Source organism: Aulonocara sp. 'chitande type north' Nkhata Bay, linkage group LG15, assembly GCF_057382095.1.
Source record: "Aulonocara sp. 'chitande type north' Nkhata Bay isolate Kocher_YH1m ecotype deep benthic linkage group LG15, A_spYH_male_GT1.1, whole genome shotgun sequence".
Classification (NCBI taxonomy): domain Eukaryota; kingdom Metazoa; phylum Chordata; class Actinopteri; order Cichliformes; family Cichlidae; genus Aulonocara; species Aulonocara sp. 'chitande type north' Nkhata Bay.
This window is the reverse complement of record NC_141358.1, coordinates 21667162-21690217: the sequence shown is the minus strand read 5'-3', so window position 1 is coordinate 21690217 and position 23056 is coordinate 21667162. Positions and strand designations below refer to the sequence as shown.

The window sequence follows — 23056 nt, the reverse complement described above, 5'->3', positions numbered from 1 at the left end:
ATCAGCTGTGTGTCAATTATTCAATTGTTTGTTTATTATCAGCTGAGATATATTTTTGATATTGATATTGTTTTTGTACTGATATCATTGCAGAAGCAGAGGTTTTTATACTGTATCTAAGGTTTAGAATATTGTTTTTGCTATTGTGGGATGTTGTTTGTTAACATTTGTAGATACTACAAAAACAGTCCATAATTTTGTTGGGAGGTATAGCTTGACTGTTAAGAAAATGTAAGCATCGTGGAAATGTGTTCACTGACTGCATATTGGGTGAACACGACATGAAATGTGTGAATGGTATGGCCACAACAGACCGATGCTGTGCTAATTGTGTTTAGAGTTTTGCAAATGTGACAACTGTTTGGACAAACGCTTGTTAGCGACTGCAAAAAACTGTAAAAGATGCCTATTGCTCTGTCCCCCAGGCAGCTTTGGGACATTCTGATCACTGCCTGGTCCATCTTATTCCAGTTTATAGGCAATAACTAAAACGTGCCAAGTCTATAGTCAAAACTGTGAAGAAGTGGACTAACGCAGCAAAGCAGGAACCAAGGCCAAGGAGGAAGCTTACAGAAGCGGTTACAGGGCCCTGTAAGAGCAAGCCAGGAGCACACTGACCAGGGAAATCAAAGCGGCTAAAAGGATCTACTCCCAGAAGCTGAAAGAGTTTGCCTACCAGGCAAACAGGTCGGTGGACGATGCGGTGAACATGGGACTGCATTACATCCTGCAACATCTTGACCGCCCAGGGAACTTGTGCCAGGGTCCTGTTTGTGGACTTTAGTTTGGCATTTAATACCACTGTGCCTGAACTTCTCTCCTTCAAACTCTCCCAGCACAGCGTATCACCAGCTACCTGTCGGTGGATCACCAGCACAATGGGGGGGTGTTGATATAACAATGCAGCTGAAAGTCAACAAAGAAAGATGTCGAGGCAATGGTGCATCTGCCGCTATGGCTTGACTCCAGGTTTCCCCAATCTTATAAAGAGTACATTTGCATAATAACTGAAACTAGCCCACTGAATGAACAATGGGATATGAAGTCAGTTCCTTGATCATAAATATGCAAATTGTCATGACCATTGATCAACAACCACTGATCAAAGTGACTGATGAAGTCACTTGGATGACTGACGAAACGTGTCTCCCACTGAAAACGCTATGTCCAGATAAACAGAATCAACCTTTTGGGATTTCCTTACCTGGATGACTTAGCATGCATCAAGCCATTTCAACCCACTTTGGCAAGGACTGGCTAAAGCTTGTACGTCAGTATGAGCAAACAACACGTAAGATGGCGGACTACAGGAAAAACCTGAGATTCAGCCTTCAGATGCAGACATAAACAAGGTTACTCCTAAAAGTTTGCAAATGAGCTCTTCAGTTAAGGGCCACCGAGCAACCAAAAGCCTACATAAGGCACAGCACCAGCTGCTCAGATTTTACCATTGACTTGCTAAAATTTAAAGTGGAGTGGATTCGACAGAGACTTGCAATGCTTCTAGATGAGAATATTCTTAAAAAGGTGTTTGGATTCATTGAGAAGACTCGTCTAGCACAGCATGAGAAGTAGGGATGGGTATTGATAAGATTTTAACGATTCCGATTCCATTTTCGATTCTGTTTAACGATTCGATTCCTTATCGATTCTCTTATCGATTCTTTTTTTTTTAAAGGAGAACACTAAAGTCGATTAGCTTAGAACTGTGTTTTATATCTTCTCTTTGAACAAGATAGAAATTTAGGAGTAACATGGCCTTACAAACCCAACAGTGAGATCTTAAGAGATCCACAGCCTACGGCTCTTCAATGGGGTGTCACAGGGTCCCCAGGAAAAAAAATGTATATGTAAAATAATAAAATAAATATTCTCCTGTAGCAATAACAAAGTATAACATAAATTATTCTGTAGCAATTACACAAGAATATCCAGTAATGTCCCTGCCTACAATTAAACACATTCACTTACCAAAGTGAAATCGGGGGCATCTGCTGTGGCAAATGGGTGCAAGCCTTTGACCACAAACTTAGTCACTGCTCGGTGACATTCGTCTATCCTGGCCTGAAAGGAGACGCTACCGGTAGACTGCAGCGAGAACTGCCAGCATCTGAGCCAGCCAGACTCTGTCTCTCTCATCATGGTTATCTAAATGCAACGCACAGTAATAGCAGGTTTTGTAATAAGGTAAATCGCGCTAACATAATATGCAATGCTAATTGATTAGTTACCTGCAGTATTAACGGGAGAGGACGTGGAAACGCTACCGCTGCTGCTGGGTTGAGCTTCGCTAGTCCGGAGCGGATCAAAAACACGACATTCGTTGAAAGCAATCGCGTGTTTTTTGAGCAAATGTTTTTGCATATTCGTAGTGTTTCCTCCCTTTGATGAAATCTCTACTTTGCAAGTATTGCACGTTGCCCTGTTGTCATCCTTTCTCATAAAGTGTAACCAAACTTTTGAGCGTTTGTGCCGCTCAGGCGCCGTGTTTCCTACTGGGTAAAAGACGCTACTCAACGTGATGACGTCATTCGGGGCGACTGGAATCGATAAGGGAATCGTTTTTAAAAGTGGCAAACGATTCCAAGGAATTGAAACAGTGGGAACCGGTTCTCAACAAGAACCGGTTTTCGATACCCATCCCTAATGAGAAGTCTAAGACCAGGCAACGAAGGAAGTTTGACTTACTTGTTGTGCGTCAGAAACCACAGGAAGATACAAACACAGTGTCCTCAGTGGCCAGAGGAGAAGAAGGATGCCACAATGAGGATGTGGACCAGTGGGTGAAAAATATGTCTGACAGACAGCTCACCCAAGCAGATAAAACATTCTTGCAAAAGGGTTGAACTTTGCTGTGATGCAACTGGAACTGATCACAGCTACAGAAACAACAATTTGAAACACCAACATTGCAGACATGGAAGCAGAGCAACTACAGACAAAGTTTTCTGCCTGTCTCACCAATGCAAAGCCCCCAGTATCCAACATAAGTATGGAGGAGAGGAAGGCACTCACATCACTTAGTAATGACAATAACATTATCATCCTTCCGGTAGACAAGGGTAGGCACATGGTTTTTGCTAAACCAAAAAGACTATATTGAGAAAAAAGTTTCACTGCTCAGTGACAAAAATACTTATGAGCCCCTGAAACAAGACCCAGGAAGTGGTTACAGGAAGAGGGTGATAGACTAGCTATGTCCCAAAACGTAGGCTGCATCCTCCTGTGGCCGCATTTGAAGGCCGATTACGTCACAGCGACGCGACGAAGGCTGTCCCAATCCGTCGACTCCTCCGAATCCGGTAGACACATGCGTCCTCCTTTTCCCCAGATTTGAAGGATGGCCCACCATATCCCAGAATTCATAGCATGGCCCAGCCAATTCCATTTTCTAACAACGGCGGCCGCTACTAATTTTAATATTACTATTATTAATCTTTCTGGGTCACAAAATAAAATTTTAAATATATTTTCAGACGAGAAAGTAACCGTGTAAACTTCAAATAGGCACCTAAAGAAAGCTCTAGCCGATCCAGGAGAGAAGGACAACCGCTGCCTAAGCGAAAACCTGTAGTGATCTTGTATGTGTCAGGAGTATCGGAACAGTCGTGACACATTTTTTCTAAACACCAGGTCTCTGTGGCTTTTAAACCCCAAAACACGCTGCGTCAAAAATTTGTCCACCCCAAGGATCGGGTCCCCCGACACAAACAGAGTAACATAGTGTACGCTGTTAAGTGCCAGGAGGATTGCCAGGATTTATACATCGGGGAAACCAAACAACCTCTGGTGAAGCCTATGGCACAACACAGAAGAGCTACCTCGTCAGGCCAGGACTCTGCAGTCTATTTACACTTACAGGCCAATTGAATTGTAGACATCCTGGACAGGGAGGAACACTGATTTAAGTCAAGAAGGCCATTTACGTGAAAAGGGAAAGACCATCTCTGAATCAAGGGGGGCCTAAGGGTACATCTTTTGCCATCTTACAATGCTGTGATAGCAGCTATTCCCCAACTCTCTGTGAATGGTACTCATGGCCCTTGATCAGTGGTCCTTGATCAATGGCCATTGATTGATGGGCTTTTATCAGTGACTGTTGATCAATGGTCATAACAATTTGCATATTAATGATCAAGGAACTGACCTCCCAGCCCACTGTTCATTCACTGAGCTAGTTTCAGTTATTGTGCAATTTACTGTTTATGAGGTTGAGGAAACCTGCAGTCAGCTGAGGCTGAAGAAGTCCTTGGATGACTGATGAAAATTTTCTCCCATTGAAAACGCTACGTCCAGATGAACAGAATCAACCTTTTAGGATTTATTTAGTTGGATGACTGAGCATGCATGAAGACAACCACAGTTTTGGTTCTTGTGCAGTCATTTCCCTTGTTGGAGAGTTTAAAAAAATGACGGTCTTGATTTTTGTAAAGGAGTCGCTCTCATGACTCATCAAGTGACACCACTCACTGGCCAAATGGTAATATTGAGGAGGGGCTCAGCATAAAACCACTACCCTTTTTGTTAAAAAGAGCCAGCCAGTCTGATTCAGTTTTCTGACAAGTGTTCCTCCTACTGAGAGGAGACATCAGGCAGGATACTGAACACGTTGGACAGATCGACGTTTGGCTTGGATATGGTTTGGTATCCACCCTAAACAGCTGGAGGCACAGGTTTAAATCTTGGCTCAATACATACTTCCCCAAAGAAATTAAAGGAACACTCTGAAAACACATGAGATCTAAATGAGAAAAATAAAATCATGTTGGGTGTCCATACTGATATGAAATGGGTAAGGTTTTAGAAACAAAAAGAAGAAAACAATTTGATTGTTTGATAAAAATTGTTTGATAAAATTTTCATTTCATTTATTGATTGAAAATAAAAATTAGCAGCCTGCAGAGGCCTGACCTCAAAAACCCACCAAAAATCTGAGTGAAGAAATGATGCAGCAGCCTTGTAGCAATTCAAACTGGTACTCACGGTGTGACGTAAAGCGGCAGTTAGACACGGCATGGCGTAAATCTGCACAAACATTTACAAATACGCTTGTACTTCTTGAAGTCCACATATGAGTCACACACAGTGCTCCTGTACATGTTTTAACAAGTTTACACTGTATGTTTGTCTTGTGACTGTGCATGTATTTCTGTGTGTGCGTGTGTGTGCGTGTGTGTGTGTGTGTGTGTGTGTGTGTGTGTGTGTGCGTGTGTGGGTGCGCAGGTCCACAGGCAGCAGGTGGAGGCTCTTCAGCAGCAGTTTAAACAGAGAGACAGTTTGTAATCAAATGGCAGCTGCTGAGTGAAAACTGCCCTAATTAGAAAACTCTGTTATGCCACACTGCTGACTAGTGGTCAGATTATGTACTGCCCCATCAACTACTGAATGCAGACTGGCATACAGCAGACTGTAAAGTAAAATACAGTCTGTGACTTTGTCTGATGTAAATGTATCACATTCGAAACAGTTTTTGAGTATCCAGAACTGTGAACTATTGTTGCTTATCTGAAATAAAATATTTTCTGACAAAATAGTGTCATAAACTATAGCAATACAAAGCTCAGTATACAGGCCAAAAGTTCAGTTTCTTTCTTTAATTTTTCACCTGTCAACTGTGTCTCATCCTCACTGCTCACTATGAATTTAACCAAAAGTCCTTCTAAAAGCATGCCTTGCTGACCGGAGAGCATCAGTTTGAAAAAATAATTTTTAAAAACCACTCAAAGTTTGATAAATTAGCCTCAAAAGATTTCCTTTGGATGGCAAAATTCCACATTAAGGCTTCAGCAGCATGATCAACATATCTGGTTGAGCCCATTACAGCACATTGTGAATGTCGAGCAAGCAGGAAAGAGAAACTATATACAGACAACCACAAGTAATTAGCAGAGTAGTACGTAGCAGGCTGCTGGACCACAGATATTTATGTTACCACACAGTTTAAACTGGTCTGAATCTACTGTGCACGTGCACGAGTGCAACAGCACCATTTGCAACAATCTGCAGCATGTCAGAATTATCCATAGAGCTGAAAGAATTTCATGGACAAGCGGCCACAAGCAATAATCACCTTTAGATTCACCTCTTCAGATTGTTGAACCTGATTAGAGCCACCTGATCAAAAGCTCATGCACATTCACTCATTTGCACAATCAGCACCGCAACAAACTCATATAAGGCTGACCTTTCTGCTCCGTTTGTGAGGCGTTCATCTCACAAAAAAGGAGATTACAGTTTTTGCCCGTTGCCTGAACACATTTTGCAAAACTTTGCTCATTGTGCCAAAACCCTAAACACAAGTAAACATGACACAACACTGGGAAATATACCATTCACATCTGCACCAAATTGAAACTCTACTCTCAAAACCTAAACTCTGCTATCAAAACCTAACATTCCTTTGTCAAAATGTAACTCTGTTGACAAAATGACACATACTTGCATCATATGCAAACACTTACAGAGCAGGGGGAACACACTAGTCTACTTTATATAAAGCACTGCAGTCTTTGATTTCCATTGTTCATTCAGAAGGCATATTGGTACATATTCAGCTCGAAGTCCTTTGACCCTGTCACTGTTCCTCTCAAATGGGACTCTGTAGAGCTGCTTCATGGTGATGCTGTGTTTTCCCAAGATGCGTCTGATGGTGGTGATGCTCACATGGTTTATGCTGTTGAACACTTGCCTGTCTGCAAGTATTTGCTTTCGTAGCTGGTGGAGACGGATGGCATTGTCTGCCCTCACTAGGTCCACAACGGCAAGTTCCTGCCGTTGTGTGAACAGGCGTTGGCGTCCTCCCCCAGAAGGTCTTCGAGTCATTCTAGAGAAATACAACCACATATTGTCATCGGTTTGCTTATTTTTCTTACAGTACTTTACTGTATATACTGTATCATCCACTGTACAACACTGTACTTCAATATAAGTAATCATGGTACGTTTCACAGAAACTACCACTTTGGCTGCAAAAGGAGCATTAGCACCCTGCAGTACGCTGTACACTTGATATGGTGATATACTGTAGAACAGTACTATAAAACCATCTGAGTGGAGTAGAAGGCAGTGAGATGAAGACAGACCTGTTTTCTAGTCGGAATTTTCTTATTACAGATGCCACTGTGAAGCGGCTTAGATGTGGGTGGACTCTCTGCCCAGCTTCCCTCATAGTCAGGCCGTGGTTGATGACACCAAAGTTGCTCTTATCTTATCAGAAATATGGGTCTGTGCATGGCCTCTTTGACCTCCTACTCCTCTTCCTCTTGCTCTCCCTCCCTCCATGCTTGCAAAGTTCTTGAAATGGCTAAACTGAGGGCTTTTTGTGGTTGGCTAATTGGTGTTCAGTTTTGCAAGTAAGTGCCTTCAGGTGTATATTTGAGTGGTTGCAATTACCCGATGTGTTTTGTATTTTGGATACATGTGTTTTCCAAATGGCACCCTGAAATTTCATTTTTGAACGAAGTGTCTTATGTATGAAATAGAGTGTAGCATGCAGGACCATGTGTGTTGCATAAAGGAGTAAGTGTGTTGCATAATTGCAACCAGAGTGCAAAGCAGCACTTTTGTTTAAGGTATGGGTACATGTGTTTGAGGTATGGTAACAAAAGCTTCAAGTTGTGTTACTTTAGTCTAAGCATGGGTTTATAGTGTTCAAGCAATGAGCAAAAACTGTAAAAAGAATCTCACACTACAGGGCTTTAAATAGTTTCTGATCTCAGCAAGCAAAAGGATGATGGGATTATCAGTGCTGTAACATCTCTCTGCTTACATATTGTGCTTTTGTGCCTGTTCTCACCTTCGCCAAGTGCTTTTTCAGAGAGAAATGACTGTAGTTCAGATATCTTTGTTGATGTCTGTGTCTTGTGTAAAATTCATGCATACTGAGGCATTTTGCACGTGTTCCCAACAACAAATGGAACAATTTAAGAATTCATAGTATTAATCGTATTTAAATGTCAGATAAGAAATGAAAGTTCATACAAGTGGTTTTTATTCCTGGCATTGCAAACCCTAAAACTCAACACCAAAACAGTAGATAGCCACTCAGACAAGCTGTGCTTTGAGGTCACTTTTTTCTTAACCAGCTATTAACTGAACAAATGACATTGTGGCTTCTGTGGTACTGTTTTCCTGGTGCCTTTCAGACATTCATGTACTCTACAGAGACAGAGAAGGACTCACTTGTGTTGTTATGACTATTCTCCACGCTGCCCTCTGCTGATGCCACTTTCTCTGATAAAGAGAGATTTACTGGAAAGACAATTTTACATCTCAGAAATATATTAAGCATTTATTATTTGAGTAAGTATGCCTAACATGCCATGGAAGACAGGAAATGGACTGAGATATGCAATAATAGATTCCAAGTGTGTATCATGTTGCTGAATATGCTTGTTTTAATGTTTTTCCCCCCTTTACAACTTGTTTATATTGTACAGAAATTCTAGAGTCCACCTTTGTGTCTGCAGTGCAAATCTTGTCAGTATCAAATTATCCAGGTATATAAAGGACTGTTAAGTGGTTATTAAGCACCCCAGCAATAATTTATGTGAAAGGACAAAAGATGATGTCAAAGCACTGACTGACCTCATTATAAGTTCATGTGGTGCAAACTGATATGTTCCCTGTGTCAGTTCAGTCGCTGCACAAACTTGATTTTTACTTCCCAAAGTGCATTAGTTCCTCACATGGAGCATAAAAACATGATTTTAAAAAAAATTTAAATTGCAGCAGCATAGTGTAAATAAGTCAGTTGACTAACATTTAAGCTAACGTTTCAAACTAATACATCAGATCCTCCCCTCCCGTGTCCATTATGTTTGCATTCAAAAATCAAACCTAGTTGATTGTGAAAAACCCAGCCGAAGGCTTCATAAATGGGGTTTAACTAACCCAGTGATTGACCTCACGATGGCTGCATCTGTCTTTTATATACAGTCTGTGTGTAGAGCTGATCATGACACACATGTAACAGCTAGCATATGTAAGGTGGAGCTGTGGCAACCAGACACACTGTTAGTCACGTGGCGAGTCAAGGCAGATGTGGGTCATATCTGGGCCTTAACATTTATTGTTTTCTGCTTTATAGCGTAAACCAGAGAAATATCACCTACACATACAGTTTCCTTCTGATATTTGAAGCTTTGCACTGAGTTGTAACTCATTATTATGACAACAAGCAAACTCTACACAGAAAGTTCCCAGCCAGATGGTTGAGTAGAGCAGGGCGATATGACCAAAAATATTTATCACGATATACATTTGAAAGTTTGCGATAACGATATAACTGACGATATAATTGACACAAAATACTTCACAATTCCACAATTTTATTAGTGCAAAAAAAAAAGAAGAACCCATCAATGTATTTTCACTTAAACAAGCAGCTGTTTTTTGCATTAAAGTTATATAAAAATTTAACAGTGCAAATGCAAATTCCTTGCTGACAGTTTAACCAAAAGGCATTTCCGGTGGAAATTGGCCGACATATCCTCAGCATAACCATGTATAATATCCACAAAACTTAAAAAGAGGTTATACACACACAATACGCCGCCGTGCCTTTTTCGCCATGTGCATATGAAAACAAAGGCACTGCGCATGCACGTTTTACCCATATTCTATCGTGATATTTCATTTTCTTATCGTTGCATGAAATTATACCGGTATTATCGTGAACAGTATGACATGGCCCAGCCCTATGGTAGAGTCAAACTCAGGTCCTTCTTGCTGTGAGGCAATAGTGCTAACCACTGTTCCACTCAGCTTTAATGCTATATACCTGTCCTTCTGGCAACTTTGTAGAACTTTTGAAGCCTTAGTGATCTCCGTAGAAGTCCACATTTTCACCAGTTTTGTGCAGAACCAGATCAGATGCGTGAGAGCAGCAGAGTTCATGGCAAATCCCCTCTTTCTAATAGATGTTTTCAAAGTTTCAAACAACTTAAAGAGCCACAGTACATTTCAGAGCCACACGACAAAAATGTGTACATTAACTACTTTAATTAGAAAAGAGTCACTGTCTCACAGCCCATTAAAATATGTGTTCACGTGTGAGTCTGTCAAAGTCCACTACTAACCAATAACGCTTTTTTATAATCATAAAAACAATCAATCACAGATACGTTTGTCTAAAAGTTTCTTTAACAACCACAGGTTTTCGTGTGGGTCGTGTGTTCTAACATAAAAGCTAATCTTGTTCCCGTGACTACAGCATATAAAGAAACTCAATTTACCAGCAAATTTGATCATATTTAACATATAAATGAAATATGTTCTGATGCAAGCTACACAAAGGGCTGTAGGATCCTCACTAATGATGTGTTAGGTCAAATAAACAAACCAACCCAGAAAAAAACAGCCTATCAGAGCCTCCAACCCTAAAGAAAACAGTAGAAAAGCACCATGCAGTATAAGTGAGTATTCATTTACACCAGCTAGAGTATGCCACAGGTTAAGTTGATTTGAAGCATTGGCTGATCAATGGAGGATCTTTTGGTCCCCACAACAGCGAATCAAAGTCAGTATCAGCATCCTTATCTGCTGTCACCTTCTCTTCTCTCCTGCTCTTCATCTTGTGTCCTTTGCCTGAAACCAACTGTCCAGTTAGGCTCTGAATCTCCTGTAGGACTGTCCTTATGTCCAGTTCGTGCTGCGAGGCTTTCAGAGTAGCCCTGTTAAATGGAAACGTCCTTATGAAGTCTCCAACCTTCACTGGTGGAATATTTTGTCCATTCCCTGTGGTTTTCTCCGCAGTGATCCGAACTGGCTTTGTGCTGTGAACGTTTGAAAAGAGTCAATTGTCATCCCTTTTTAAAAAAATTTAAAGGTTCTCAAACTGGCTTCAGTTTTATGAATTTCAAGGCATAAAAATGCAATTTTCACCAAAATTGTAAAATATTCCAAGTCAGAAGTAATTTAAGCAATAGTAATAGGTCAAACTTTCCACTTTTAAAACCAACGATTTGTTCTTCGTTTGACATTTTGCAAATTTACAGTACCTGTAAATGTTTGGGAGCTTCCAGGACGCAGCAGGCCGTGTGAACGCTTCCTCACTCTCCTGGGTGTCAGGTGTCAAAGAGGAAACGTCTGTCTCTCCTGAGCGCTGCCTCTCAGCTTCAGTTTCAGAGTTGTCATGGTTTGTAACATCAGACCTGTAAAGAGACCCGTTGTTCATGAGGTACGATACAAGAGGCTGACGAGACTGTCTGTTCAACGCTGACTCATTTGTCCTTGAATCCTGGCCCAGTATCGGGTTTTGGGTCTGGTTGGTGTGGAGTTTGATAGCACTGGTGTTAATTATTCTGCATCTAGCTTCACGCATCTTCGATAATTCAAAAGGCGGAAGGCATCTTTGGTAGTTGGCTTCAAGGTCACGCTGTTTAAGCTTACCCCGTTTTGTCTTTTCAGGCTGATGAGACGTTTTTAGCAGAGGGAGAATTTGAGTGTGCGAGCCCTTGTTACCTCTCTTTTTCTTCTGATGGTTTAACGTTGAGAGCACAGGTGCAGACGGGTGGTTCGCCTTAAAACAAGGTTGCTTGTACCTATGTTTCCGATAAGCTCTGTCTCTTAAGCTGTCGGTCGATGTGTAGTTCATCATATCAATGACATCACTGACTAGCTTTTTCTTCACTGAAATATCAGCTTGGCAGTCCAGTGTGAGTGCAGGGCTGTAGTTGACCTCCAGCAGCCAGGGCTTAAACTTGGCATCTATGAGGATGTCAAATCCAAACAACTCCACACAGTTAGGACAGGAGGGCACTGATGTAGCAATGGCGAGGAGGGTCAGAGTGACAATGTTGTTGATCCTCTGCCACAGAAGCAGCTCGTTGATCTGTTGACTGTGGAGAAAATGTCTGAATTTGCTCATGGTCCACTTACATCCCCGGCCCACTCTTCCTTTTTCGGTTTTGTAGAAGGGACCGAACTTGTTGATGCTGGTGTTAGTGAGGTGAGCATACAGGTTATGCAGAGATGACAGGTTGAACTTCTCAGTGGCAAAACGCACCAGGCCTTCTTGATGAATGTACACAGTCAGTGGATGAAAGCTCTTCACACACACGTAAATCCTCAAGTCAAACTTGTAGCCGGAGATCAGCAGAGAGCTGCTAATGTACCTCTGAATGACAACAGAGCAATCATAAACCAAGTCTTTAATATCCTCGAAGATGAAGATCCCTCGGCCTCTGGAGAGATCCACAGGCTTAACTATCCAGTAGACCGATGTTCCTCTGGCCAGACGCAGTCTATTGTACTCAGCCAGGAAGCAGGTGTAGTCATTGGGGAGGATGAAAGTGGTGGGACTGAAGTCATAGAGAGCTGAACCAAATGTTGCTTTCATTCTCCTCAGGTTGCGTGCCAAGCAATCCTAAAGAAATCCGAAAGAAATGCAAATAATTCATTTGGTATAAATTCAGGTTTTCTTTTTAAAAATTACTTTGTTGAAAATGATGTAAAATCTTCCCAAATTAACTAAAACTATCAACAGAATGTGAAGAGACAACCACTGACTTTATATCACAAACATTTATGTGGTGTGCTGAAGATATTTCAGAAGTTGAAGTCAAAGGGCAGTAGATTACCACTTTGCACCACAGGATCATGAGAAAGTGAATCAATACAACCTGTATTTAACAAGGAAAGTCATTAAGAATGTTGTTAATTGCATTTTCCACCAGAAAAGACGAAGCCTGTTCAGGAAATAAGGGCAGGGAAAATAAGAAATATCAAAGAGAACAGCACGTCTGAAAATCAAACACTGGTATAATGCTGACCCCTGGTGATAAAAGTTTAATCAGCAGAGGGTAACGACAAAAAGTACATTTCTAACGGACCTGTTATGCTCTTCCTTGTTGTTCTCATGTACATACTATTACACTTGGTTGAAGTTTCAGATGAAGTGAGCGTATGTACAAGTAGTCAGAGTCTACTAATCATCCATTTACAATTTTTTTCTTTAATATTTTGCATTCCTGCCCAGATGGCACAGTGGTAGAGTAATTACCACGGACCCTCACTGCAGGAAGGTTCTAGGTTTGAATTTCCTGGTCCAAAATCATGCTTGTTAGTTGAACTGGTTGCAGATGTGTGAATCCCAGAAGTTATGCTTTGTGCTTTTCCAACATTTCAAGCACTGACACAAAAAATTTTAAACAGCTCAAGAGCTGAGTTTTGTTGTACGAGAGTCGTTTACATTTCTCGACGTAGGAATGAGATTCAAATGAACAGTTTCTTTTTCTGGTAATACGTCTGTCATGACATGAAGTTAAAAAAAAAAATCTATGTAGACGTGCACCTTGCGTGTGATGCCAACAGTTTTAGGATGGTGGTTGAGGCGTTGCCACGGCAGCAGGTTGTGATATTGTGAGGTCTGAAATAAAGAGCCTCTCCAGTAAAGGTTCCAGTCTTCCTCCTCACGCTCTCCTTCATTATACTCCTCCCAGCCTCGCTCCAGAAGCACCTCCCTCACCAGCTCGGGGCCTCTGTCGTGCAGTCTGAACACCAAGGATGCAGCCATGCAGCATCACCCACTATAGATACAACAGAATAACGTCAGAATTTTATTGTAACTTAATTTAATAACCTTACATTAGCATTTTAGCATTTATAAAATTGGAGGATGTGGTGTGATATAAAAGGAAATTTAGCATGATAAAGTGCCATATAGGAGAAATAGTCATCACTTTATCAAATATTGGCAGACCATAAAACGTGCACGGATATCATCCAAAAAAAACCAACATCCAAATGCATCGCAAAAACATAAGAGAACCTAAAAAAAATAGAGCTGTTTTCCTAAAACACTAACAGTTTAAGCTTTCCAGAAAGTTTTATTTACATTTGATCAAAAGGTGTCATGTCCAAAATTATTCATACCCTTTACAAACTTTCACAGTCTCTGGGAAAATCCAAAGTTCTATATTATTCCAAAAAATCCAAGATGTTCTAAAGCATCCTAAATACCCTGATTAATTGGGAATAGCTGTTTTAATCAGCTCAACAGGTGAAAAAGAGCAGTTCTCTGCAGTTGGCTTGTGGACAGTCATGGCTGGGACAAAGAAGCTCAGGGAGGACCTGCAGCTTTGCATTGTGGCTGTTCACAAGTCAGGAAGGGGCTACAAGGCCATATCTAAATGTTTTCAAGTTCCAGTGGCTACAGTGCAAAGTATTATTAAAAAATACAAGGTGTTCCACGCTGTGGAAAATTGCAGAGGACGTGGTTGGAAGCCAAAAATAACACCTGTGTTGGCGAGGAGGATAGTGAGAGAGGTGAAAATGAATCACCACCAAGGCCATCCTGGTGAATCTGTGCTCTGCTGGTGACAATGTCTCTAGGCAGGCACTCCAACGGACTCTGACACTGCTTGGTTCCATGAATGCAGACCAAGGAGGACGCCACTTCTCCAGATAAGGCACACAAAAGCCCGCCTGGCCTTTGTAAAGGGTCATCTGGACAAAGAAGACGACTTCTGGTCTTCTGTGTTATGGTCAGATGAAACAAAAATTTAATTGTTTGTCCACAATGATGTTTCCTTCATTTAGTGTGAAAAATGAGAAGCCTTCCACCTTAAGGAGACCATCCCCACTGTCATGTGGGAACTTAATGCTTTGGGGGTGTTTTGATGGACCAGGAACCCTAATCACAGTAAATGGCACCATGGAAAAAAGAGCATATATATCGAACAGGTTTGATTACACAGAGCTGCCAGATGTGCCAACTCAAATCTGCGTCAAAATATAAGCATCCATTTGCTTGGCATGTTGATCACAGGCACACCAGTGAGTTTGTGAGCAAAATTACTAGATTTTGAGTGGGAAAATTTCCACATCCTTTTTGTATCTTCTAGGCAAAATTCAACTACAGTTCAAAGGTTTCAAACAACGTTGAGCTGCCACTTAACAGTTTATCTCTTGGCTGGACACTCAGCACCTTGTGTGTAATCCAAAGCATTTACAAGCTAAATCTGAGACGCCCAAACAAAACCGACACTTTGTCCACCGTCTGCCAAGAAAGAGGGATCAGACTGAAGCTCCAGTATGCCAGCTTACCAATAGGCTCCTATTTAAAAGGGGGACTATGCTGCATTCCAGACTTTGAAAACCTCTTAAAAACATTTGAACATATGATTGCTTCTTCTCACACAAAACAAAAACAGTGGCAAGGATATTTCCTCACAATGTTTGCAGCAAAGGACAAAATGCAAGAAAGTCTTCATCTGCACTGCTTAAAGAAAATGCACTAATGGATGAAAATTGAATATAAATGTCAAATTTACTGAGCTTACCTTTAAACTGAGTTGACTTTAAAAGCCGTTGTTTCCTGACAGATAAATGAAAGGTAGGATGCAAAAGTCTTTCTTCTCTGATCACGTTACCCACAGCTTAATACCGACAGGCTTCCTGTTCTCTTAGCTCCTCCTACAGACCAAACTAGACTCTCAGCCTGCTACTGTTGATCGTTGTGGATATATGAAGTACATTTAGAATACAGCACTGGATGTCTATGTTCATATTACACAGTCTCCTTTTCAGACTGGACAAACTTCCCCACAATACCTCCATCACTCGATGTCGAGTCATGACTGATCATCATATACAGCTTTTCAAATGTCAATATTGAGCCTGAATCGCTCTAAACTTTTTTGCTTGCCCCTTCTGCTTTTACAAATTTCATCTTTTGATTCTTGCATGTGGCATGATGCTACTGTAGTGTTTCTGTTGTTCATAAGAAGATGACCATGGTGGCAACAAAAGTTATTGCAACACAGATAAATTTGACTACTTTGCTTAGGCAACAGTTGGATTTCCATTTGTACTGAAGCGAGACCTGCAAGACAGATGGGGTGGGGGTCCAGAGTCTGTTTCAAGTACTTAAAAAATTGGAAATCATGAAATAAGGATGACTTCAACTTACAGCGGGTAGTGCATTATAGAGCTGGGATCATATTTTAGGTTTTGAGTGTTTCCATGCTTCACCTTGAGGTTATTTTCTTTCCCTTTAAGGAAAAAGACAGTAATGGTTGAATAAACAGAACAAATGGCTCAGAAGTGCATTTTTTTGTTTATTGCTGCGCGTCAGTATCCCGATATTTAGCCTGCTCCGGCAGTTTGTTTTAGAGGAGCTGCAATACCAACCATCCTGGGATTTACAAAGGAGTAAAGAAAATTAAATTAGTAAAGGAATTCATATTCTACTAATGTAAAGTAATCCAAGTCACTCAATGAACACCAACCTGCAGCTGAGCTGGTGGTATTCACGGTTCTATTGTATCACAATAGAAGTGTTAGAAATTCTTTAAGTCATCATTGTGTTCTAGCAAATCTAAAAATAGTGCAAGTGCATTAACTGATCACCAGTCTGGAGCAGAGCTGGTGGCATTGTGGGTGCAATTTTAAACAAAAGAAAAACAAATAAAAGCATAATCTCATATCATATTAGAACTCTTAAAATAAGGGGAATTGCTGGATATTTCATACCGCATCCACTCTGAAATCTACATGCATGTAGTCTGCACCAACATCCAACCTGATGAGTATCTTTAGAAAAAAAAATAAAAGGACACCAACTGAAAGTTAAACTTTAAACATAAATACACTTTAAATGTTACTGATTATAAATAAAAATAACCTCTAGAGCAGTGGTGTCCAAACCCAGGCCTCGAGGGCTGGTGTCCTGCAGGTTTTAGAGGTGTTCTTGATCCATTACAGCTGATTTAAATGGTTAAATTTAAATCAGCAGGTTTGGCCATCACACACTAGAACAGACTCTTAAATAAAAATGAGAAAGGGCTACTTTAAATGCATCATGTTTTTAATTTGCAAGTTCATAAGCATTTTCCCTTTCCATTTCACAATCAATTCTACCCCCAGATCAGAAATAGGTCTGGGAAAATGTCCCTAATATAATATTATTTATAAATACACCCATCTAGCGGTTAATTGCATGGAGGCAGGACCTCACAGCAGAAGCATACTCCATAATGTGTTGTACATTATATGTACTGTGGTATTTTTCAATTATTGTATTTACCAACATCAAGAAGACATAAGCAAAGAAAGACCACACAATGGTGCATGTTTAAACAAGGAGAATTTACTGGTCAAAATTATTTATTAAACAAATAAACACTTTTTTTAAACCACCAACAAATACACGTTCAAAGCAACAACGGCAGCCCAATATCAGACAGAATTCCACTCTGCAGAGTGAGCAATCATTATGAAGCAGTTGGTTCTCTTTTGTGGATTCAAGCTGCTCTTCATATTTTTGGCCAGAAGATGTCACCAGAGAGGACTGTTGAAAAGCTTCGAGTAATGAACTGTTTTTTCCAATACAAGCTTCAGAAAGCTTCATTTGGCCATCACTAATTATTAATATTCAGCTAAAAATCCACACTTTGTAGTACGTATGTTTTTATGCTGTACCTGTTGACATGCAGAAGGCAGCCAGCAGCCGCAGAAGGCAGCAAGGAATCTTTTGAGAAAGAAAAGTTGTAAAAGCTTTTGTCTCTCGGATATATACATGTTACCATCTCCACAGGTGTCATCACTTCCACTGATTACAGCGTTGCAAATTACAATTAAACCACAAGATGCTACATTATTCCTGTTTGGCTGTGATAGAAGAGACATTTTACAGGGAGGAGACATACACTCAATCTTGAACTGATATTATGGGAGAGACAGCAAAATGTCATTTATTATGCATTTGAGCTGAAGGGGAAACTCCTGAGATTAATAATTGATTTTTTTTCTTTACCCTTCTGAACCAATCTATAAAATAATACGCTGGGTATAGAATTTTTTTGTGAAAGTATGTCTTTTTATTTTTTTAAATGAAAACATGTTATGTCATGTATTTGTTCTCTAATGCCCTTCCTATGTGGAAGTCATGGGAATCTAATGTGCTTGCAAGATGTGTATTCTCTCCCCCCCCCCCATCACCTGTGAATCTGTCCAGTAAAATCCAAATAAACAACTACCTCGAACTCTTCATATGTATTCTGGAGATATGACTGCTTAAATGAATATTTGAATGATTACTGGAAAAGTATTTTAAAATGACTGCTGTGCAGCATAGTGATGTAGTGATTAACACTGTTGGCTCACAGCAAGGTGTTGGGTTGAATACACTAGCTGAAGGATTTCATATTTGTGTGGTGTCTCTCCACTTCCTCCCATGATGCAAAGATTTGCCTGGGTTAGGTTATGGTAACAATAACAACAGTGTTAAGACAAACTACTCCTGTCAGGCAGGAGGTACTGCAGTATCCGACCTAAGATAAGACCTGAAAGAAATTTCAGGGTTGCTTTTGTCTGTGCCACATTTACTGTCAATTCAACATGTAATGGTTATAAAATGAAACACGCAATTGTTTAGTTTCACAATTTACCACAGCTGTAGAGTTTATTCAATCTTTCTATGTCCAGCTGGCTCAGATGTTTCCTCTGACCTATCTCCACACCACTCTGCTTAGGCAACACAGTTGGATTTCCATTTGTACTGAAGAAATCCCTGCAAGACCAGGGGGGAGGGTAAACTTATCTGGAGTCTGTTTCAAGTACTTTAAAATTAGAAAATAAAATGAGGAAGTCGTCAACTTACCGCCCGTAGTGCATTATGGACGCGAGATCATATGGTAGGTTTTGAGTGTTTCCATGCTTCACCTTGAAGTTATTTTCTTTACCTTTAAGGAAAAAGAAATCCAAAATGGCATAGTTGAACATGATGCACCTACTGTATCACAATAATAGCCAAAGTAATTTCTTCATACTCAAGTTAATGTTCCTTTTTTGATGTGCATTACAAGAGACAGTTATAGTTCTTGTTTCAAGAAGATGAAGGCTTTGACAAGGAGGGACTGAGTTGGCAGGAGAGGATCTTAACATTCATGTGCACAAAGTCATACTTTACATTCCATCAACACCACTGGGGGCATATTTTCCATTATACAAACCAAGAGGTCTCACTTTTACTGACCAAAGACTTCAATTGCATCCAAAGGAACTGGGCTGAGTGAACAATCTGGATACAACTTGTTTTTAACTGCATTACAACTAATGCAAAAAGCAAACAAGCTTGTGTACCTGCCACAATATTCTGCCAGTTCACTGTGACATATTTATCCCGGTCTTCACGAGTGTGTTCATGATACAGTCCCAGAGCATGGAGCAGTTCATGGCAAAGGTTCCCCACGGTGCACTCTGAAGCAAAGAAGAGCCGCTGGGCTCCTCCTTGACAACCAACGAATGAGGCACAGCTAGGTGCAAAATAAATAAATGTTAGAGTTCAACCACTCAGTTCTGACCTGAGATTCTCCCTTAATGTCTGAATATATGGATAATGGAGGCTGAAGCCAAAATGTACCAAATTGAATGGAACAGGCCTCAATTTGTGTCACAAACTAGTAATAAGATTAAATAATTGTTGGGTAGGCTTTAATGAGTGCCTACTTTATGGGCTTTCCCTTTTGCTGCCAAGCATGTCGTTTCCCCATCTATTAATCTTTCATTAAAGCTTTTCTTCCCCATCCCTTTCTAGTATCCAGTGTTCAAGTCTCTAGTGAAACCACCACAGTATAAAATGGGATTGAATGATTGAAGCCTTTAGAGACAGACCTGTAATAAAAACAGGAGTGGCAAAGGGCAGGCCCGCAAATGCTGGAAGTTTCTGATTTTCCTTACTGTTGCTTTGCCATAACAAATTGTTTCCAAGGAAACAATTTGTTATGGCAATTTCCTGTACTGCTTCATCTTTAACAAAATAACGAACCTACCCAGAGATAGTTGACTTCTTACCCATTGCCAGTCACAAGCTTCAAATAGCTCGACTCTGTGTCTCGTTTCTTAAAACGAATACATGTGACATCCGATATCATCTTAAAGGCAGCTTTAATTTCTGCCTCTCGGGAAACTGTTGGAGTCAAAACCAAATCAGTTATCATTCAGTAATCAAATATCTGGTCCTATTTGAGGGACAACAACCTACCCAGTTCATCAGTAATGATGTAAGAGGTGGTGGCATCCGGCCACAGAGTGTGTACAGCATTTCTGCTCTCCTGCAAGTTTAAACATACAGCAATCAGCAGTACCACACAAAACATAAATAAATATAAAACCCCTCCATCTTACCGGAATTAGAATATCTCCCTCCTGGACTGGCATGTCTTGATCAAACTCTGACAAAGTGCAGGATTTAAAAATCAGAAAAAGTAGTCATTGGACATGAAAATTAAGTGGTTTAGTGTGGCCCACTAATCAAGAGGCTGGTTTTTCCATCTGGAGTAAGGCTCAATTTTGTGATTGGCTGTTCCATGGCCATATGTGCAAGGCAAGAGGCAGCGAGATAAGAAAGATCCCACAACAGAGCCAGCTGATTGGACATCGATTAACTGAAATAGTGCTTGATGGGATCTGACTATCTCATCTGGGCTGGCTAAAGCATCTTAAATACTGTCTATAATAGGATGTTTATAAGTGCTAACACTAGCTAATCTGCCAGGATTGTGGCCAGTCTAATCTCATGCTATGCTCAAGTTTTACCTTTCAAAGTTTCTGCACTCTTATTCTTTGAAGATTCAGGTTCTGGAGCTGCAGCACCTGCAGACAGCCACATATTTAGAACACCTCAAACATAAAACCTGACAGTCTGAAGTCCTGTGAAAACAGACCTGGAGCAGAGCCAGTTGTATTTGAAGTAATGTGGGTGTCATTGAAAGATGTGGCGTAGTCTGAAACAGAAACGCATTCAACGTCCATCATGTTTCCACTTTTAAGCATGTACAAAATACTAATACTAAAAACTAATTGTGAAGATGTAAACCACAAAAATAATGACCAACCTGCAGCAGGACTGGTGGCATTCAGGGCATCAGTTAAAAATCGTGGACCAACTAAACCAACTACAAGTACGCACAATGTTTTTAAATCAAGAAGGATACAATTAATCTGCAGGAGCTGTCTGTCAATGTCTAATCTTAGAACAGTAGACTAGTGCAAGTGAGTCAAGCCAACACAAAACTGTAGCAGAGTCTGTATTATTGTGGGTGTCATTCAAATTTAAGGGATAATCTGAAACAAACATCCAATATTGACCATCTTTCCAATTTTTAAGCATGTACACAGTAAACTAACACTAATGGCCTTCCAATGACAAAGCAATTATTTGCACCAACCTTCAGCAAGACTGGTGATATTCAGAGCATAATTTAAAGGAGTTGCACCACCTGAAATATAAAGCACATCCAGGGTTTACATTGTGCAGTACAGATTCCATATAAATGACCGTAACAATACAAAAAAATAATAATAATCAAAGAATTTCACACACCAACCATCCTGGGATTTACAAGGGAGTTAAGAATAATGATGGAATTCATATTCTACCAATGGAAAATAATCTGAGTCACTCAGTGACCACCAACCTGGAGCAGAGCTGATGGTATTAAAGGTGTCATTTAAATATATGGCATTGTCTGAAACAAACATCAAGTTTCGCTTTTTGAACAGGCAGAGTTATATTAACACTGATGACTTTCCAATGACATAACCCACAGAAACACATTAGCACAAACGTTCAGCAAGACTGCTTGCATTCAGGGCATCATTTAAAGGAGCTGTGCCAACCGAAATGGAAGCAGTGTTTATAAAGCGCACGAAACAAAATACTAAATCTGTTCTTTGGTTATACATAACCATAGAAATGGTACAATTCCCAAAACAATTTTCTTAATTAGAGAAAGTAACAAATGTATAAGGGTGCTAGTGAATTAACCAGATGCCAACCTGGAACAGAGCTCGTAGCGTTCAGAGTGTTTTCTAAAAAAATATGATCTGAAAGGCAAAGACCAGTATTGACAATTTCCACTTTTAAGCATGTACAAAATATATTGGACAATAATGGCTTTCCAAAGACATAACTCTAAAATAATTCCGAACCAACCTTCAGCAAGACTGCTGGCATTCAGAGCATCATTTAAAGGAGTTGCACCCACTGAAATGAAAATCCAGTACATATATTTCATATAAATGACCGTAACGATACCAGAATCAAATATTCTGGGTTACTGGACAGCCATTGTATGCAGTGGTCCACACTAAATACTACCAGATGCACAACAACCACCCTGGAGACAGTTAAGTGGACTGGATTCATGATCTAGCAAATGAAAAATATTCTGAGTGATTCAGTGAGCACCAACCTGGAGCAGAGCTGGTGGTATTCATGGTGGGATTTAGAGAAAAGGCATAATCTGAAATAAAAATACAGCTAATATCAATGATGTTTCCACTTATTTTAAGGGTGTAAAGAACTTTCAGCATATGACACAAATACCGGGGACCCATGAAGCAAAAAATATTCTGTCTGTAGAAACTTCTATTGTATCAAGTGTTAGAAAATCTTTAAGTCATCATTGTATTCTAGCAAATCTAAAAACAGTGCAAGTGCATAAACTGATCACAAGTCTGGAGCAGAGCTGGTGGCATTGTGGGCGTAATTAAAAAAAAAAACATCACATCAAAAATCTATCATGTCACAAGTAAGGGGAACTGCTGCACATCTCACACTGCATCCACCCTGAAATCCACACACACCCCCACACCCACACAAAAATAGGCACTAACTGAAAGTGACACTTTCAATATCTTAACTACATTTGGAAATGTTATTGATTATGAATTAAAAAAACAAACAAACTCTGGAGCTTACCTCTTGGAGTCGCTGCAGTGGTGCTCTCATACCCACCCGTGGTAGTGGCATTTAAAGAAACATTACCTACAAAAATGTAGAATCCTCAGATTTGATATGTTGCAGCATATGCAAATCAAACATGCAAATGAATTTAATGAGCACCAACCTGCGAAAGGACCGGCGGGACTGATGGGAACACTGCCAACTACATACACACAAAAACATTATCACTATTAAGCTAAAAATCCATACTTTGCAGTACATATGTTTTTAGGCTGTACCTGTTGACAGGCAGAAGGCGGCCAGCAGCCACATAATGCAGCAAGACATCTTTTGGCAAAGAGAAAAGCTGTAACAGGTGTTGTC

General features: G+C 40.3%; 2 protein-coding genes across 3 annotated transcripts; both read right to left on the bottom strand.

Annotated features, from left to right (window-relative positions):
- Positions 1–9155: 9155 nt before the first annotated feature.
- ttll2 (tubulin tyrosine ligase-like family, member 2) lies at positions 9156–15380 on the bottom strand. Of its 2 annotated transcripts, XM_086263969.1 has the most exons (5): positions 15285–15370; positions 14240–14476; positions 13295–13529; positions 11001–12367; positions 9156–10775 (listed from the first exon to the last, which is right to left on the bottom strand). In XM_086263969.1, the coding sequence occupies exons 3-5, from the start codon at positions 13514–13516 to the stop codon at positions 10454–10456; spliced, it is 1911 nt and encodes a 636-aa protein (XP_086120095.1). In that variant the 5' UTR covers positions 13517–13529; positions 14240–14476; positions 15285–15370; the 3' UTR covers positions 9156–10453. The 2 variants fall into 2 exon arrangements, with proteins under 2 accessions (XP_086120095.1, XP_086120094.1); XM_086263968.1 differs by lacking the exon at positions 14240–14476 and having other exon boundaries at positions 15285–15380.
- Positions 15381–18371: 2991 nt separating this feature from the next.
- On the bottom strand, positions 18372–23056 carry LOC147312995 (zinc metalloproteinase nas-7-like). The gene is made up of 17 exons (XM_086263882.1): positions 22972–23056; positions 22857–22895; positions 22709–22774; positions 22200–22250; positions 21941–21991; positions 21784–21831; positions 21423–21473; positions 21174–21224; positions 20841–20900; positions 20670–20729; positions 20542–20598; positions 20131–20177; positions 19988–20057; positions 19798–19912; positions 19087–19259; positions 18605–18686; positions 18372–18514 (listed from the first exon to the last, which is right to left on the bottom strand). Exons 1-17 carry the CDS (start codon positions 23018–23020, stop codon positions 18382–18384), a joined length of 1203 nt encoding a protein of 400 aa, XP_086120008.1. The 5' UTR covers positions 23021–23056; the 3' UTR covers positions 18372–18381.